The 20,813-nt window shown below is 41.4% G+C and overlaps 1 protein-coding gene across 2 annotated transcripts in view; it reads right to left on the minus strand.

Annotated features, from left to right (window-relative positions):
- Positions 1-20,813, minus strand: part of NRG1 (neuregulin 1) — a 98,672-nt gene that overhangs the window by 22,985 nt on the left and 54,874 nt on the right. For both annotated transcript variants that reach the window (XM_085317056.1, XM_085317046.1), the window contains exon 2: positions 5,279-5,408. In XM_085317056.1, the coding sequence (XP_085173182.1) occupies positions 5,279-5,408 (130 nt within the window). The remainder of the gene's footprint in view (positions 1-5,278; positions 5,409-20,813) is intronic.

Below are 20,813 nucleotides of genomic sequence, written 5' to 3' on the forward strand. Positions count from 1 at the left end.
AGAGAGAGATGATAACCTGAAACTCAAAGCAAGTGTATTTAACACGGCTGACAAATGGAAAATGAGTCAGTCCAGTCAATGAGTAAGATGAGATGGTCTTTAAGCAAAGGTGCTTTCAAAATTCAAAGCCCCACAGCCGTGTGCCCTTTCAATTCATGTGTTCTTCTATGGAAAACTTCAGTGCAGGTTACGCTCTGGTCACAGTCAAGAAGTTTCTCTCTTCCATGTTTCATTTGTCTTCTTTCCTGCTGCTACCTGCYAGTTCTTCCTTCATCTTTAGTCTTGATTTCAGGATGGAGCTTGGCAGCATGCTCCTAAAATATCTTCATATCGATGCAAGCTACTGTGGTTCCTCTCAGACACGAGTYTGCATGACTTTCTACCACACAAAACATCTACAGATTTCAATCTCCTCCTCTCCTCCTTCTTTGATCCACTCCTTCTCAGCATGTAACTATAAATCACACAATATCTACTTCCTTACATCCCTCTCAGTTGCAYTGCCTGTCTTTCTGATATTCTCCATGAGCTTCACCCTGATGCAATCTCCTTTTCTTTTGCTCCTGCTGCTTGACTGCTGCTAGTGTCCTCTTCACACAGCCTCTTCAGCCAGGGACTGAAGAGCCTTTGTATTTGCAACAGCAAGTTGTTCAGAGCAATTCTGCATCTCTTCTATCCATCAGAGTTTTATGTGCATTGAAATATGGCCCGATTTTTTAAATTTTGCTCTTCCACAATTGCTTCTAGTCCCTAGGCCAGCAATGCTGCAAGCGATACTTCAAGAAAAACACTGYAGCGGTGTTTTGCATAAAAACCAATCTCTTGCTGAAATAAACGATGCAGAAGTGACCTTTGCAAAATAAAGGTGCATTTTGGGAATCTGCAGAGGATTTGTTGTATACTTTTTTGTATATTTCTGTGTATGAAGRAAGGGGAGTTCAGAGCTAAGATTGTGCCTTTAGATAAGTTTGAACCGTACTTTGCGTAGTGAGGTCCCAGCCTCCACAGACTCATTCAACTGAAAGAGACATCAAGGACAACTCTACTATGAAAAGGTGATGCTACTGAGCAAAGAAGAAGATCTCGTTTTGCTTTGTGGTACTCCACGAGGTCAAAATAACATTTTCTTCTTTAATTTCAGTTTTATTTTGCACTATGACAGTCTTGTTAAATATCGTGTGCGAGGAAGYTGCCTGGCATTCCCACTGGCACAGGTCCTTGTTTTCCAGGACCGCTCTGGGGTGCTTGGCTGGCCCAACCCTGCAGGCTGCTGAGGAGTGTGCGTGGCTGGAYAACCTTGGGCTTTGCTCCTGCCACCGGCCCCTGGGCTTGCTCATTTTCAGATGTCGGTGCAGCTGCAGARGTGACAAAACAACTCAGGTGCTGGGAGGGACAATACCGAAATCGACACTGAGCGAGGTCAGCTCTCTTGCAATGGTGCTGGAAACAATTCAGATGTGTTTATGCTCGTTCTGAAAACATCGTCAGCACGCCAACCATGGCACGTGCCACCATAAACTGGTCCAGGGAGGGCCAAGCAGAGACAGGGCCGAGATGATCGCGTCCACTTCTGATTGTGTGTGTCACGGTACTGTTTTTAAAACACCTTGTCCCACTCAGCCTTTCCGAACACTGCTTCTTTTGTATCTTTCTTTTTTTCCTTCATTATCTGTGTGCAGTTTCCTGTTACAACACTGGTAAAAGTTGAAGAAAGACTGCTAAAAGTAATAGAGTTGTTCTGTATAAACATTTGTGTAAACATAGCCGAGTAGTTTCTTTAGATACTTAACAAAAGGCTACTCAAAGTATTTATCTGCAGTATCAAATGGGTGAAACACAAATATGCAAAGCTAATTGCTTTTTTCCTCTACACACAGTGTTTGATAAGAGCAGCATGTGTTTGTGTTCAGGAGAGATGCACCTCACAGAACATCAAACACGTATCATCAAAAGATGCTTTTCAGCAGGAGAAGAATGGCTGAATGAATCAGGACTTCAATTTTCCATTTCATCTCAGCCTACAAGCAAATATATCAATGCTTTTTTCATGAAATACTTAATTTAGTGGTCTACTTCACAGCTGACATGAGAACTACCAATTCTGTTCTGCCTCTAGAATCAATTTCCTCAAAACTTTTGTTAGTATTGTGAGACTAATTTTTATCTTTTTGCTGTTTTCAAGAACCTTCCATCAATTTCTCTTCCACCAAGGCCTTTACATGAAGAAGAGTATAGAAAGTGTCTTTATCATTAAAATAYACCTAATTCAGTCTTTCGCTTCTAAGAATGGAAATAACCTTCTGTTAGAAAGAAGCATTGTTTTCAATGAGTGAAATTAGGACTTTAAATTAATTTCTTCAGTAACAGCAAAAGCACTGCAAAAGAAGACCTCTGCTAGCGAATGATCAAATTAGTCAAACCAGTAGAGGCTTCAGAGTAGGATTCTAGAAGAGAAAAGAAGTCTCCAAAATACTACATATAGTTTTCCTCAAAAGAGAACAAAACATTAGGAATGCTGGTCTTAAATTATACATTTCTTTAAGAAGCTACCTGATTTTGTGTCTTTAGTGTCCTGAGGACACATTTCCAACAGGACAGAAGTGACTTAAAGACCTAAGTTTTACAACAAGTTGGGGAAATCCAAGCTTCCAAAGTCTACATCATTTTTCAAAATGGGACTTGTGTTCCTATGAAACTTCTGAAAATTTTACATACTAATTTATTTAACTGGTCTCAAAGTTTCCTTTTCATCTTTCATATTTGGATATTATTTTGTTCAGTCTGGAACCATAATTAAAAATACTTACAGGAAACATGCATGCTACTGGAGAGGTAGTCATACAATACATTGCAAAGTCTTGACACACTTCTTCAGTATTTCATGTAATTACCACTTAAAAATAGGGAATTTTCTCAAAGTTCACATGAATATCTAGGAAAGCAAAAACTGATCCAGTCTGGATCATTATACCAGGTGTTTTACAAAAAGAAATTTTGAATACCTACCTCTAGATTTTAACAAAAGCAGATGGACTTAGGATATTTCTTTTAATAGAAGTGAAGGTTTTACAAAACCAGAGACATTACTTGGAAAATTCCATGGTTGTTGCAAATCTGAGTCATGTTTTTTGGTAAGGGATAAAACCAATTTAAAATGATATGGCTCATGCTTTAGAAATTTTGTTTTTGCTCTCAACAGATGGAGCATATGGAAAAATGTGAACTTGCTACTAGGCAGAAATATGAAGAGCAAGTACCATATTTCAGGCATTCTGTTTCCACAGGCATGTTCTGGTGGAAGATTTATTTTCTCAGAACAATGAAGGCAATGTATACTTGATAGATATTTATTCTAATTAACACTGGAATCCTGGAATTAAAAGTATACTTCTGTATTTTTTACTCACCCAGAAAAGAACCCTATTTTGCCTCCTCAGTTGCTCAATATACTCACTTTCAAGTACTCACTCTTTCATTTCTTATGTTGCTACACGGCTTCAGGTTTTGCTATAGGACATACATCAGTGCTGGCAAGCATTGGAAAATATAGCAGAAGTCCTACAAAATAACTGTGGCTGTGACTGTCCTCTGGATAAGAATCCTTTTCCACTGCCTCACTGTAAATGAGATTCATCCCCTCTGATTTTACAGTTCTGATGCTTTTTCCAGATAGGTCTTGGACCACCCAGAATGATGCACATCTGCCAAATTTGAAAAGTGTTTTTTCTTTCAACTTCAGCCCCAAATTTAAAGGTTGTTTCTTGTCTACAAGGGGGGAAAAATTCCCTCTCCATTCAAGTGTTTGTGAGACATTTCGTTGGAAGSAATTAGCCAAATTATAACATCAAAGAGCAAATACTGTCAGATACTGCATTAAAAAAAAAGTCCCAAAACACAGTGAAAAAAGCATAGCTCTGAAGCTGTCAAGGCAATACTAATTAGTAGGAAGTCTGCTATATGCTCAGCTCTGCTGCTCTGAGGTGATCTGAGTAGTGTTTGGACTGCAAGTGGAAACAGAAAGGCTCTGGTAGATGCTCGGGAGAGCTGTATCAAACTGCTAATCTTGTACTGATAGGTTGTGAAGAGCATGTAAATTTAACACAGCTCTCTCTCTCCCTCTCTCTCTTGTTCTCCCCTCCTCCCCATCAAAATCCAATCCATCAGAGCCAGTAACTTTTCCATAAGCGATTAAGCTAAAAATGATTCTAAAATTAATGAAATATTCATGATTTCAGCAGCACAGTAGTCTGTGAAAAAAACAAAGCRTAACAGACCTCATAAAGTACAGGTAAGATCCTACTGTAATAAAGAAATCRCACAAGTAAAGCAGAACAGCCTTTTTGCGATTAATACCCATGCAATCTGTATCTTCCTGCCCTAATGAAAGTACCAAAGACCTTCCTTCTTCTTGCCTCTCCTTTACAATTACCAGAGTTTGATTTTTACTCTTGGAAGACTGAAAATCTATGCAGTTACATAGATTCTCTGCTGACCACCACCTCTTGCAGCAGYACCCTCATGTAACTGACATGTTGAATCAGTTGAGTCTTGCTGTTTCCCAAGAGCATTTCTGAAGGTGCTAAATGCTGAGCTGCCTCTCAAGCCAGAGGGAAGCACTAACTTATTGAGAGACTAGTTCAGCACCAGAAGTAAATGTGATATAACGTGCTAACACGGAGGGGGGACACACACTTACAACTAAACTCGTGCTTATTTGACTTCCTGAGTCATGATCCTTATATGAAACGGTAACCTCCACGGATTAACATAATATTCATTGTCTTTTATGAGTTTAATTCAACAGTAACAACTCCAGTTGTGAATCCAGTCTCATCAGAAAGCAAATAATCAGTTACTAGAGCAAATAATAAAAATAACCATGTTTTTTTCATTATAAAAGGTACTTCTCCAAAAGTTATTTCAACTTTTTTGCATATTTTTATTTATGCAATAATAAATATATTTATGCATATTTAGTTTACAGTATTTGTTTCACTTTTTTTCTAACTTAAGGCTTCATACATGTTACTTCATGCTGTATAAACATCAATGGTCTTTGCTGTTATCTCATAGAAAGCTTTGTTGGTTCACCTCTGCTATATATAATACATACAACACAGAGGTCATTTCTGGCAAGGTTATTTTCATATCCACATACTTAAGAAGAAAGCAATATCTAATGCAATAAGTGTAGAAGAAATTGCTCAGCTATTCCTTTAAAGGAAAAGTACTTATGAAACATCTTGGCTCCATCAAATAGGCAAATAGGATTTCTTACCTGCATAGGTATCTTGGGGGGTTTGGGAGGTCTTTAACCATGTAACACTCTCCCCCATTTACACAGAAGGCTTTCTGCTTTATGTCACATTTTGTGAGATGACTTGTCCCAGTTGTAGATGTAGAAGTGGCTGGAAAAGACAAGAGGGAGAATACAGATCAGAATGACCTGGGTTTTCCTTYCTAAATCATCTTTGGATTTTAAAGTAGGTGTGTGCATATGCAAGTACAAAGGCACAGGCCAGGGAGGATCTAGAAAGTCTTGCAAGCGATCTGTCAGCTGCTACCACCAGCATGAAATACTGGACATTGTATTTTGTTGACCAACACAGACAGTGGAGCATAAATGCTCACCTCAGAGATATGCTGTCCTACACCCAAACTAGGAGAAAGCAGTGTTTCCATTATTCCCTTAAATCTCTGCTGCACTCAGGTATATTTCATTAAAAGGGTGGTGTAATTTATGCACAGTTACTTAAATTGCCTTCATCATTCAAGGATTTTTTTTTTTTGTATGTGTATGAGTTTCATTACAGACTGCTGAAATATTTGGCTGCAGTGTCTGTAGAGTGCCTAACTAAACAAGGCCCGGGATAAAGTGGCTTTCTAACACTGCTGTGGAATAGGTGTTTTTGCAGTGACACTGAACTAGTGACCCAACGCTGCACCCACCCTTTGGGCTGCCTCTGTCCAGCCACTGCCCTTTTCCTGCAGGAGAGGGTGAGAAGCTGAATGTCCCTCGCTTCGCTTTCGCATGCCCTGGCACAGAGGTGCTGCCCCTTTGGTTTGGCTCTGTGCAAGGGAGGGAAAGGACAAGGGGCAGGAGGCATTGCCCTTTCCTGTGCATACACGGCCCGAAGAGAGGCTGCCACCACCACGTTCATCTCAGTGCTGATCACAGAGCAAGCTTAAGCTGTTGAGAATATGCCCTAATTTTTAAGTGAAATGTCTTTAAAAAGAAGGGAAGGTCTTTGGGAAGCCATCTCAAGATCAGCAGAAGAACTAAGGAATTTTGTTTCTGTGCTGAACAAATAGTATGTTTCTTTGTGAAAGGTGAGCTCCTGCTCTGAGGTAGAATGATTGGTCTGTCTGCTGACCAGTTCCACAGGAGGTGATTAGAAAGCTGAAAGCATCTACACACAAATTCTCTGATATTCAAAATCTTTTCTAACATAAAAGCACCCAAGGGGCATGTTTATAATAAGCAAAGTGCAATTTTCTCTACCATTTGTTGCACAAATCGAATCCAAACAAAACACCCTTTTCTCCAAATCAGCTATTAACAAATGCAACTTATACATTTCAAATTCTTCTTTTTGAGAAYATAGATGAGGTAGTCCGAGGTGCATTTGATTAACATGTGTTTCCCATCACCTTCCAAGTAAAACTGCGTTTTTAGCACAAAGCATTTGGGAAAGTGGGACACCTTGGCTGACACCATTTTCAGAATGGTTTGAGCTACCTTCTTTCAACAAGACAAGAGACAGTGGCCAGAATATTTCTGCTGCCCTTTGCTTCATCAAAATCCCATCTGTCTATTCCGCTAACATGCCTCTCAAATTCCTTCCTTTTTTTGATCACTACTATGTCAACTTCTTTTTTCTTCCATGATGTCTTCTTTGCATGCAGTGCCCACCTTCAACAGGCCAAGAAAATCACTCCTCTGGCCCCTTCCAAAACTCAAGGCCCCCTCCACTTCCCACTACTCATTGTGTTATGTCTCACCAGACCTGAGGCCTGACTGAGGTCTCTACGCGCTAGTGAAATGCAAACACAGAGTACTAATTTCTTGTAATAACTCATTCCTTTCTCCTGGCCCCTCAAAGCATGAGTTATAACCTCTTGGACTGGGATAAATTTATGCCTTGTCTAGACACAGGAAGAGGGGTCATGTTTTAAAACTAGTCTGACCYTCTTCCATCTAGCACCGGTTCAAACAGGATGATGCATCCAGTGTTGACAACAGGCCAGCCAAGAAACCGCCATCAGCTCAGGGATGAAGGGTGGTCTGAGCTTGACTGCCATCTTCGACTCTACTCCTCAGATGGGAGTGATCTACTTGACTTCTGGAGGAGATTTGCCTTCTTCACTGACCCTACAGATTAGTAGCTTGTAGGTTAGCAGATTAGTACCTGCCTGATGTGACATAATAGGACACAAGCCTATGATATAATATGTCCTAAAATAAAAAATTGGGTGTGCAAATCCCATCTATAGTAATATGTATTCTGAAGCATTGGTGAATCTTAATAGGTAACCTCACTTTTAAGCTCGTCTCTGCTGATAGCCTGACTACCATCTTCTGCTTCTATCTCATTAAAAGACTTCTTCCTGCAGCTAAGCCCAGTGTTCTGAGGATGTCCTAGAGCTCAGAAAGCTAATGCATTAGTTTGGGAGGGAGAAGAAAAAGCAATAATGTCTGCTGAGTTTCTGCCAAAAAACCCCCATATTACCAGCATGTTGGCTAATGGAATGTTTTAAATTGAATTATAAAGGTAGCTGTAGTAACAACCGGGTTTGTAGCTATCTGTAATTGTTTTGGTCTTCTTGCTTGCTGCTTTTCCGTTAAGCAGCAGCTCAATCAAAAGCAGATCACCATGGAATTTCAAAGTAACAATTATTTCCCAGATGATGTAAGCGAGCTTTGGATAGCAGCAATTGCTCTGAACAACTTATTGCTAGAGATGGGAATAATCTGTAGCTCTCAGTGAAATCCCGTGATATAAGGGCTTTACGTATATTTGCAGGGAGTGCCCCGTTCCTTCGTTTTTGGCATCACATGTTCAAAACTGTCCTGTAAATCCTGCACAAGAATTTTCTCTGCATTACTGGCACTGTAGTTCCAGTCTGTCTGAGCTTTGTAAACTGTATGGGGTGGAGGAAGGAAAAAAAGTCTCCAGTGAGTTAATTCTGGTATTAGTTTTTCTTTGCAAAAGATGCATAGTTTTTATGGCCAAAGGCCAGTATTCATTCTATGCACTGTAAGTCTATTTTGCAAATTAAATACAAGAAACACTAACTGTGGTTTTGGGTTTCTGTTAAAGCCACATAACGGAAGAAATGTGGYGTTTTAGAGCAGGTGTTCATCAGAGCCTGTTTCACTCAGTCCATAACTAGCCCCAAAACACTGGTTTTCCATACTTCTCTCGCAGAGGGGAGATAGGAGGATATGTAGTGGGAATGAGCAGCAGTGGTGAGGTAAAGCACAGCTGTAAGCAGCATATTTCTGTGTTGCTCTTTATTCACCTAACCAAAATTTGAACCTTTCTTTTCTGTAAGGCTTCCTTCAAGCTATGCAAGCAAAAGACAGCAAAGCTGSTATGTTCTTCATTCCTGTACCAAACTCCTAACTTACTGAAAGGATAAATCACAAGCTATAAGGCAATTAGAAAATGTCATGCATAAGATGACATTCAAAAACTTTGCAGGCTCCACTTTTTTTTCTCTGAATGTAGAAGCCTCAGTTCTGTTACAAACAGCTGCAGGCAGCATGAACAAAGAAAGCCTGCACTAATGCAAGTATTCATGTGGCAGTGAAAGACAATGAGATCTGCTCACTTCTAAGGGAGCTGCTTGAACATTTTAAGAAAAATAGGAATACGAGTTATAGTATCTTTCAAATACTACTCTCTAAAACATGAATKATCGCTCTAAAACTCCCTTAAGGCTATCTCATCCCAGGAAGTCACAGTAATTCTGAGCTTACCTGCAGGATCTCTGACCCTTTTTTGTCCTGAAACAGGCAAATGCATTCTCTTTCTCTCTCTTGCTTTCCAAAAGAAATCTTTGAAGTATAGCAGCTACAACAGCAGGACTCAAAGGCCCTGAACAGYGAGTCAGTCTGCTGAGAGGAGTCCTGCAGGATCTGTGGGTATGTACTGAGAGGCATGGGCTTTGCAACCTGAACTAAATAGTAGCTGTGTGTCTTTGAACCAAGTTTCTGCAAACGTTGGTGTAAAATCAGAAGACACACTCATAGCCACACAAGGTGACTAGCAAGACGCTAACGATTAAAGRGAAACAAAATGAACCAGCAGCTGAGGCACGAAGGAAAATTTGCCGTTCTTGCTGGAAGGCCACCCACAGGGCATAAATGTGTCCCCCTTYTGGATCAAGACCTTTCAAGTCTCCTCTTGTGAACAGAAAGAGAACTGGCTTCACTGATTCTACATGCCCTCACGTGAAGCTCATTCATGCCTTTGAAGGCACAAGCTGATTCCTGGTTGAGTTGCTCATGGGCACTTTAAAGAACTGTCCAGCCCTGATCTTCAGGATAGACTGATTTCCCCTGTGACCTTGGCTGCWGCACTTAATCCATCTGTGCCTCAGTTAAGCAATCTACATTTTCATCCCATTGAGCCCTGAGCCTCTCCATCTCACTCTGACTTCCCTGGCGAACTTAACTTGCACACGAGCTGGGGAGAGGTACTGGTGTCTGCAAAAAGCTTTCTGCTGCACTGAATGAGTAAAGCTGCTGGTGCCAACAGCAACCACTAACAGCAAAAACTATCCTTCAGTGAGGACAAAAGCCAAAACCAAGAGCCAAAGGATATCAGCTCCTCTCTGAACAGAGAAAAATGTCCATTTTACCAGGCTCATGTCSTGTTTACCAGGACATGTTTTGTGTCCCTCCTGCTTGCTGGTTCCAGTGCTGGAATTGCATCTATTAGCTCTGAACTTACTAAGAGTTATGAAAAAAACAACAATAAAACCTTGGAGAAAAACATCTCAAATCCTATAGCGGACATTTATAGTCTATTTCATCAGATTGCTCAAAACATTTTGCATTGCTTTGGTGGTGTGATACAATTAATTGGCTGTTCAGTCTAGTCAGGTATTTTTTTAGATTGAGTCTTCAGAAATACTGTGCAGTATGACAGATTCCTAGGACCTTCACACGAGAAGACCATTTAAGGAGCCTCCTGTTCTGCCAGAAGCTCGAGTCAAATGCTCACAAGTTAGGAGACTTGTTCTTTGGCTGTAAGACAATACTCTCTTGCTTTGGCACTATCTCTACAGAGATCAGAGCCAGCAAGAAGGAAACAGGAAACTGCTGGGTCTGCAAGATAGAAACTTCAGGAAAGATTGAGCGCGCATAAACTCTCGCTGAACCAAGGCAGCATGTCCCACTTCCCTCTAGGACATAGAGTCAGTGGTGGTTTCCCCTCACAAATCCCATCTCAGCAAAGCAAAAAAAAAAAAAAAAAGGGGGGGGGGGAGAAAAGAAAACCACCCAACAAAACAAAAAGCAAAAGACAGATGCTTCACTTCACTGCACCAGATCACTTCCTCCTTGATAGGCCAACAGACTGACCCAGTTGGCAGGCGTGTGACTGCAAGACCTGCACAGCATCTGGCTCACCACAGAGGGTCGAGAGGTGACACATGCTAAAGGCAGCCTAACCAGGCACAGTTTTTGTTTGTTTCATTTACTTTTGACAGTGGGAGGAAAGATGGAGAGAGACACACATAGCTCACAGACTATTTGTGAGGAAATGCAATTACTGCTCCAGACCAAAACGTCAGGGGCGATATGAGTTTACCTCCTTCCTAGCAGMTGCTTGCTAGCACAAGAGTTTTGAGGAAAAGGGAGGGAAGGAGGCATGTGGAAGAGTGGATGGGGGCACAGAGAGACCTGGCTGAGACTGAGCCCCTAGACAAAGCACAACTTTCCCATTCCCTTGAAAGATGTCAGCTTTCACTTTAGGGTGACAGGAAGAAGCCATGCAATACGATAAGCCTCTGCAAAAACCCTGGAAAGGCCTTTAGGAAATGTTCCCCACCCAGAGAGGGGAGAGGTGAGTGACAAAACAGAAGGCAGCACCAGGTTAGAGGGTACTGACAGGAAAAATAAGCAGAGGCGTGGCAAAAAAGGAAAAAATAAAAAAAAAGATGGAGAAAGAGGACACAGAGGAAATATGTGTAGAAGGATCCAGTGCAGGAAGAACAGATTCAAACACAACCAGAAAGTGAAGTAGCTTTACTACCAGGAGACTCAGACAACCTTGAAAATGCCAGGAATGGGTGGGAGCGTGTGAAAACTTATAGGTCTTAGATTAAAGCAGGTAAGGAGCTGATTGCAAATGTTGTGATATAGAGAATTTTATCCAGGGAGGAGACTTTTGCGGTACTGAAGAACATCCCATCTTAAGGAAAATCCTGGGTAGCTGACTAAACTGTAGCAAAAGGTCACATTGGCTCACACGGGCTCAAAGGCTGCACCCTGCTCCTTTCCATGCTGTCTGTGCAAGAATGCAATGTAAATAACTCATTAAGCTGGAAATCTGTAACAAGAACAGGACACAAAATAACTTGCAATGTATTTGGTAAGATGTGCTGCATCATAGAGGACTTCTCATCTGTGCCTTACAGCCCCTCTGCAGGGCTCTGAAATGCCTCTTCCCAGGGCTGGGAAAGGACCATTGTTGAGGAGGCAAAGCAGGCCTGGAGAAACTGTAAAGGACATTTAGCAGGGAGGCAAAGCTTTGCAAAACCAGAACTGCTCAGAGAGTCCATTTCTTCCTGTGGGATGCAGCTCGGGGAGCCAATGCATAAGTAAGAGCAATCAGCTATTGAACATGTGGGAATCCTCCTCCTTCTCCAAGCCAGGAAACAGCTACCTGACCCAGGTGAGCTGACTGCAGTAACCCATTACACTGGGCAAGCTTTTCATTTTCTTTCACAACCTTACCTAATCAAAGACAAAGTGGCTATTGCACCATGCACAGTTGCATTACAGCTTGGACAGGCTRCAGATAGGACGTAGCTGGAAATCTCGCTCCTGGTAGGGTTTCATGGCACTCRCATAGCAGATGCAGGCACAGGAGGAAGGTGTCATCTTTTTCCTTGGACAACTGTCTCAGGCATGACAGCGTCTGAGCCTTGGGCCGACATGCTGTGTGTAAGGCGCACCAGGATAAAAATTGAAACACGCGCTGAAAATGGCATGATCTCTTGAAACTGTTGTGAGCTTGGTGTACATTTCTCATCTTATGGGTGAACTGTATGTAGATATGAGGAGGCAGGTAAGAGGGAGATAATTCTCTCCTCCCCCAGTACGAGAATTATTTCACGAAGGATGAGGAATAAACATAGAGATAAAGAGATACTGACCTCATATAGAGACTGTTAGGAAAGTGAAYTGCATTTCAGCTAGTAAGTCAGAGAACTTGGCCTCTTTCTTCAGGTTTCAAATGTCATGATTTTGCTACATAGTGTTGGAAGTACTGATTATTTTATTTATTTTTATTTTTTTTTTTGCTAAAAGGAAAAAAAAGCCCTACTGCTATTGGCTTGACAAACTGGGACAGAAAAAGAATATGAAGACTACTAAGACAGATCACTATCCTTCAAGTGACCATCCCCCCAAAATCCTAACGGTATCCTAGGGCCTTGATCACTGCCCACATCCAATGGCAGGCTTGAAAGTACTGCAGTAAGCTCCTCAAGGCAGCAAGTATCACAGTGCTGTTCCAGCTTTGGGAGGCAAACTCTGGATTTTTTTCCCTTCTCCAGTCCATGTCTTACATTTTCTGTGAGGGGACAAATCACCTTCAGTCACCAAAATAAAATAAAACAAGAAAAAAAAATTAACCTTGCCTAGCTGCAGCTCAACAGATTGTCTCAGTTTCAACTCAGATCCAGAGTGGTATTAATATTTCTGAAAGTTATTTTAGCAGAGGATTGTATTACAGGTTCAGTCTGGTACTAGTTTACCTTGATGAATACGTCAGTATTGACAGACCTTCTTGTTTATCACATGGACTACTGAAATACTTCCACCTTGTTACAATAAGGAGAGAAAAAATCATTCYTGGTCCTTTTTTTTTTTTTTATTTGAAGGGTTATTCTTATGAGTTCCAAGTATGCATTTTATTTCTGCGCATAAGTGCAAAATCTCTTCACTCCTTTAATGCTGTCTGCTCACAAAGATGCAGGACATTCTGTTTGTGTGCTAAGTAGTAAAGACTATTCAGTAGCTTATAAGAGAAGAATGCAAGCTTTCTACTACAAATGTTATTTCAGATAAAATCTACATGATAATCCTACATTGTCATGACCTCTACTTCAGGAAAACATTTCAGCAAGAATACACTTAAAGCTGAGCATACAAGCCCTTTCAAGTAGAAGAAACCACTCAAATACTTCCTCAGTTTAAAGTCACTTTGACTTCCATGTTTTTTTCCTTATTATCTTTAAAAAGTTTTGCTGAAGTATGATGTATTTAATCACAATACCTTCTGTGTTTTGACTTGTTGAAAGCAAAAATTGTTCAATGAAATACTGCAGGTTAAGGTTCCTGAGGAGGCATGACTGCCTCCTATTGCATACTCTCTGCAGTGAAAAACATTTGCCAGTTTACTAATTCTGTTATGCAACATGATTTTGAAACCTATCTTCAAAGTCATCAAGGACATATTTCTCCCCTGCCTTGACTTCCCATCCTGGCCCCAAAGCACAAAAAACTSTCTGCTGCACCCCAGGTATGTTCTGCTTCATGGAGACAGCCATGTGAAGAGCCCACTGGAAATTGAGGCTTGAAAGGGGTATGCTGGCTCTGAGGTAATTATAGCTCAGTCTTTTTAACCATCCTAAGGTCCCTTGATGATGAGGAAAAGCAGGGCAGCAGAGTTTGGCTCTTCCCACCTAATAGTAACTCTTGGAGCTCCCTTTAAAATACAGACCAGTATAGAAGCATACCCCCATTTCTGTGTCAAAGATAAGGCAAATGCAATTTATCTCAGAAAACACAAAGTGTTGCTCAGAGGTTGCTAAGTATCTCCTTGTCTCCTGTGACAAGGAGGTGTTGCTGGAAAGGGCCTCTTGTAAGACCACCACGTACAGAGGCTAAGTAAAGAACAAGAATGTTTATCTGAAGACACTTTCCTTCTTAATGCACTGATGCTTGGTTTTATTTTTCAGTTTACTTCTATACTTATATCCCAGTAGAACTTTCCAAGTCTTCATTTTTTGGAAGATGTTTTGCAATTGCAAACATACCACGAATTGAAATTAACAACAAATTTTGAGATACAACCAAGASAAAAGACAAAAGAGTTATTGTCTAGCCATTATAAGCTTATTCCTCATACCTGCCATGGATTGTTCCCCTTAGAAAAAGCTATGAGAAGCTGTTAGACTGAGCTGGCAGGTCTCTTATGCAGAAGTCTGCTGAAGGGGTCAGCCTCCAGGCTTGTTTTAGAGTTGCTCACTGAGCCACAGGAAAATAACCTTTTCTGGGTACGTGCACAGGGGAATTTCCACTCTGGTATCCCACTGGCACAGCCATGGAACCTGTCTCTTCTGAAGAACACATTCGTCTCATTTCCTTACTTAGAATTTATTTCTCTACGGGAACATTGTGAAGCACAGCATTATTAGATGCTCTGCTTTCAGTGAGATCCTTTGGATCCAATAAGCAGGATCTTTTTATAAAAAACTGTCAAAGCATGTGAAATTACTGTCAAAGAAAGTGCTTTGTGGATTAAGGGAGACTTTTGTCACTTCCTTCCCTCATTTCCAGCCCAGAGGTATGAAGCAGTCACTATTTATAATGCTGTTTGAAAATGAGTCTGTATGAAATGATATGCAGGGACAACATATTAGTGTATGACAGAGGCCTGGAAAGCATGGCTGGCGAGGAAGAATTAAAAGACTTTGGATTAGCTAGCCTGAAATAAGTTTTTTTTTTTTTTTTTTTTTTTTTTTTTTTCCAGAATGTAGGGCTGTAGCCCTGCTGGGACAGACTCCAAAAGGATTTGAAGGATGGTGCAAAGCAYCAGAAAGAGCAGCGGCAGCAGCGGCACCAGGGCAAACCTGCCTGCAGCCACAGCACCTCTGCCCTGGACCTCTGCCACCTGCAGCGAGATGCACCTTGTGGACACAGACCAGCCGAAGTTTATCTGAACTGCCAAAAAGTGAGAGAAGCAGAGGGGAGTGGGGAGGTGCAGGGGGCGAGGGGGGTGGAGGAGGACGAGGGGGCAGGCAGGCCCCAGCAACACCTCAGGGACAGGATACGAGGGGACAGCCCCAAACTGCGGTGGGGGGATGCTGGTAGGTAGCAGGGCAGCAGGGGCAATGCAGCCTTCCAGTTTTTAAAGCATTTTACCCCAGAAACACCAAGGACTATAAATAACGTCTTGGCTTCTAGGCTTTTCTGAGGCTGGTACTAGAGCTACTTTTGTGTCATGTGGGACGAGTCGCCTTCAAGAAATAGTGGGAGAGTTAGCTGTTTCACGTGAGTCTCCTCGTCCGCAATAAGCAGCGTGTGCATGTGCGTGACACAGGCTCTGTGTTACCTGTCATCTGGGACTCACAACGCTCTGCGGCAAAAATTCAGGCTACTGCAAGGCARACAGGATGTTGTCCTTAATTACTATCTGCTGTCAACTAGGTCTTGAAAAGAGGTGGTGTATATGTTGCAGTAGGAGGGGCCATGCTCCACCCAGCAACAGCACTGATTGTTCTGGTACTTAATTTTATTCACCTGCTAACCTTATTTTATTCAGCTGCTATTTCTTCACTGAAGTTCTGTTAGTGTGCTGATATAAGTAGCTGGTATTTATTCAGTACCTGTTCTTAAAAAAAAAAAAAAAACCTAGAGACGACTATTCAATAAAGATGTCACTGTGTTAGACAGTTTTCACATGTTTACAAAGATTCTGAGATTCTTTTCACTTTAAAAAAAGTACATTAAAACAAACATAATGCTGTTTTTCCACCCTCTAAAAAAGTGTGCTAAAAAAATATCCAACCATGTAAAAAAATAAAATGTGTTCATGTTGAGACTAAATGGTACATTTCCTCCAGCAGTTAATTTCTACAGCCTGGGTATAAATCTGTCAGAAATCAGATTTACAATGAAATGCTAACATATTTCTAGCAATTGCTGTGCTAAAGGAGTCATGCACACGGATTTGTGCAGACACAAGCAGGCCAAAGGGCTGGATGTGAMGGGTCTGCAAAGAACAGTTTAACCTCATCACCTTAAAGCCTTACATGGGGTGCCCTGAAAAGATCACCCTTTTTTTTCTCTAGATTGGGCTTAATATTTTAGATGCGTCACAGAAAAGCGTTAATGCRTGTAATACCCTACCAATGAATTTTTGCCTACCCCACTTGTTCCAGAGTCCCTTTGTATTGAAATAAAACCGCATTTGAATTAATAAGCCTTTTAGAAGGTTTGTTTTTGCATCTTATTTTGGTCTACAAGCTGACTCGTTATGGTCTCTCAACCACTGCATCCATCTGATAGTACCATACGGTGCACCTCCAAGCAAACATCTGTGCTAAGGAAAGCCTCGAGCCTCATGTCATTGCCTCCTGGAGGAGGCAGAGAAAACTGTCCTCCACCACCACACAGAACAGCCCTGGGGCTCAGCCTGGTGACATTTTTGGCCTGATAATATTATTTCCTGAGTCTCAGCTAGTAATTTAGTAAAGCCCAAAAGACAATCCAAAGGTTGGAAGAGATCTGTACATCTCAGCTCAGTGAAGCTAGATGTGGCTTCCATCCAAAAGCAGAATGTGTTTTACATACTTACCATGATTACTAGACAGATACTTCAATCTTTCCATGTTTATTATGAAGCTAGGACAAAGAGAAATTCCTGACACGACAAGATAATTGTTTACCAGAATCCAGTAAAAAGTAGAACTTCCAAGARCCCAGGGCCAATATTTCAGGCAAACATGATAGTATCAGTGAAAGCTCTCCTGAAGTTATGGAAGATGTAGGTTTAGCATTTATTTATTTAAAAATATTGTCTTGTGAGCTAAAGCAAGAAGACTGATGGCCTGAGACATTTAAAAGCCCTTAGTCAAGTCTTCAAAATCCTGAGATTAGTTTAGAAATAGAACTGCAAGATATAAAAAAAATCCTTCTCTGTGCATTTTTATCCATTTGTTGCTTCTGAGCCTTTAAGATTTGCATTTTAAATCYTCTCAGGGCAACCCAGGAGGTTTGGCTTTCCTTTTTCCTTTCATATGAAAGCTAAGATGGCAGCTTTAAGAAAGAACCCAAATGCTGCASGGATTATGCTAGAACTAAGTGCTGGTAGCACCGCAACAGCATTTYCCTGGAGCCTGGGAAAAAGGGTGCAATCTGCTTCAAAACTGCCTCCTAACACTGCCTTCAAAGGATCCCTAGCCTCTCCGTCCAGAGTGAGCTGCAAGAAGCAAGCTATCAACCAGAAAGATGATAATGAATTTAGAAGCGATYAGTTTTTTGAGTGCTGGGAATATTTAGGCTGGATTGAGCCTTTATGAGGGCCAAAAGTCACTGTCTGAGTTTCTCCAGGGAAGTGGGGTGTGTGTGAGGGGAGGAGGCAGAGGTCTGCCTGGGCAACACCACGTCTCTGTGCCTCCAGCGCGGATGCTCCTCTGCATGGAGCTGATGCTCCAGCAGCTCAGTGGAGTTTGTAGCAGGAAGACTCTGGTGAACATAAAGCAGTGATGCCAATTCCAGCTTAAACCCATCCAGTTTATGTGCAGCCTTTCCAAGAATGCATTTCTTCATGGGAAAATATTTGAAGGTCAGTAAAGGCAGGACGAAGTTTGATTATCGTGGGGCAAAATAGAGTGATTTTTGCCTTCTTCAAGGTATTCTGTTACATTCAAGCCAAGCTGACTTCATGACTTTTCAGACTTTCTTGTTGCCTCAGAAACCTGAGTAAGMTGTCTAACTCATTTAACCTTGGGTGTCAGCACACACAACCTGAAGGAGAAATACTGCCACGGAAGTTGGATTTGCTTTGGAGAGGACACTGGTCCCTACCTTACCCGWCGTGGCTTGCTTCCTTCTACCATGTATTTTGTGATCAGCAGTGGCAATATCATGGTAGCAGTTAGTTGAAGGGAAGCCACCAAAGAGATGGGTTAGGATTTTGATTTAAAATTGGTGTCATGAGTGTCTTTTGTTGGTAGTATGACAGTGGTGAGCCAAGTTACAGTGCCTGTGCAATCTTTCACTTCCCTGATACTGTAGAGACTGACCCCTAGGTGCTGTCAATTTCCATTGCTTTTATAAAACTCACTGAGTGGGATGAAATTGCATTTCTCTGTGCGAGGAGTCCGCTTTGAGAGAAAAGGGCAAACAATTTATCTGCTAGAGCCACCTACGACTAGACTGAAATGAGAAACTGATCTGACTGAGACAGAGGGAATGGGTCTTTCTCCTCTCTGACATTCCTGCATGATTTATGTTTTTATTTACATACAGCAATGAAGAGTGGTCCTTAGAGTAGTTTTCCATTAATGTTTCTAAAGTTAAGAACAGCTATTGGAATTAAGCAGTTTGAGACATTGCCTTCATGAAAAGGAATGAAGCTAGATAAAAATTCTCCTTTTTATCTAGGGATGCAAATAAAGATTACTTAATCAGACTAACATAAATACTCAGAAATCGGTAAAATAAAAAACTTAATCAGTGGATGACAGCTCTGATTAAAGAATTGTCTAGCATTAAAGTGACTTCTCAGATAATGAAATCAGATTAAGAAAGTATAACGTGAAATATATTTGCTTATTTTCTAGCCTCTTATCCTTCAGAGCATCTTTTTTCTTTTTTTCTGATGTGCAATCTTTTGGAAATTTGCTGTGGAACAGTATCCTTCATTATTCAGGTTGATCAGAAGAAATTTGGATTTCAGAAAGATATCTATTAACAGATGATGTTAGAAAAAAACAGAATGACAAAAGCTTTCATGCATTTTGTGAAGCCAGAAGCAAGTTCAAGAAGCCTGATGAGCGTATTAAATAATTTTGGCTTCCAAAAGCATGAGGAATTTTTTTTGTTTTCTAACTTTTATTTCCTAACAACATGTAATCAAAACCAGAGAAAAAAGAAATCAGTAGATGGTAATTAAAAAGAATGTTTAATATTTTTGAGAAGGACTTGAGAGGAAACAAAAAAAAGAAGTGAATGAATCTAGAATATTTTTTTCTCCTGTGAAAAGAATAGAAATTCTAACAGTCATTACTTTCTCTGCATGGAAACTGTGTTAACTTCATTTATCATTCTGATCTAAATTGTGATGAAATTCAGTAAAATGGTAAGAAAGCTCCCCCCATGCACCCACTCAAGCTTTGAAATCAATAATTATCAAACCCTATTAGGTGTATTTTCAAAAAATACAGCTCTTGTCTGTGGCATATCCCTTGCATATCTATCAGAGGGCTGCAGTGTATACTGTGTATGTCATAAATTCTCTTTAGGAGAGAGGAAAATTACTCTAATCTGAAGAGACCTGGTATAAAGTCTTCAAGAAATGCTATAAAAAATCCTTTCTTTTTCACTCAGTTAGTTTATAGTGGTTGGGAGAACTCTTCTTCAAATAAAAGATACAATTTTTTTGCTAAATTGTCTGCTGGCTTTGGTTTGGCCAGCTTAAGATCTCTTGAATTTGCAGCTTTTGGGTAGGCTGGGCTAATCCATGAAAGCTGTCTTGAATTAGATGCTCCAAAAATGGAAGTACCCCAAAATTCCACAGTCTTTTCTAAAATCCAGGCTTAAATGCAACAGTATGAATTCCTAGTGGAATCAGCCTGGGCCTGTCTTCTTGTGACTGAGATGAGAGTTTGGCCCCAAGTCAACAGCAGACACATTTTATAAATGAGTGAGAACAGGATGCCGTTCATTACCTCCCATCTTTCACACATATTCTGTGTGATCTGGTGGAGTGTGTCACACTGGAGAAATAAATGGAAGAGGTTATCGCTCCAAGATAAAATGGGAAAAAAGCAAGTTTCAGGGATTTCATCTGTGACCTTACTGTGGCCTGAAATTTGCCAACTCGGCTTGGTTTCCAGAGGCCGAAAAAGAATTACGGCTGCCTAAAATGATGGTTCTCCTGAGTCAGGGCTCAGCTGATGTCCACGCCTGGTTCCCACTGTTACTGCGGGGGACCTGTGGGGCACAACACTTAGCCACTTTCTGCTTTCAGACCCTCTTTCCTTCTCCCACAGCAGTTTATTTTAGCCTGGGCCAGACCAGTAGTCCAGTCTGTCTGTCTCGGGCTGTGTTTCCCATCATTTTTCTTCTCTCTCATCCTCCTTACAACCTCATCCGTTTTGATGCCATTTCCCTCTCCTTCTCCCTGCCTTGGCTATGGGCCTTTAGCGCAGGGAAAAGTGAGGCCAGTGGGGATATCTCAGGGCTCCAGAAGTGCTCTCCAGTGGGATGGTGATGCACGTGGCTGCCCACGACTCGCTTCGCAGGCAAAGGCACCAATGCACAAAACTTTCCCTCAGCCACCTCCAGCAGGGCTTCCTCTTTCCCTGTCTCCAYGTATGAGCGTGTCTGGAGGAGACGAACTCCCTGGCAGTGGAGGAAATGTGTCATCAGGCCAAGCGACAGAGGCGCGTGTGGAGCAGAGCAGGGTTTGACACAGTAACCAGACCCTTCCGTAATTGCATCCCCTGCGTTTTCTAGCGCGTCTGGCTCCTCTCCTAGACTGCCTGATCTCTGGAGAGAGGTCTGGTTATATCTCTATGCAGAACACGTCCTTGGTGCTAAATAAAGGGTCACAAAGAGACAC

Source organism: Rhea americana, unplaced genomic scaffold, assembly GCF_003343005.1.
Source record: "Rhea americana isolate MKP2758 unplaced genomic scaffold, rheAme1 scaffold_115, whole genome shotgun sequence".
NCBI classification, from domain to species: Eukaryota; Metazoa; Chordata; class Aves; order Rheiformes; family Rheidae; genus Rhea; species Rhea americana.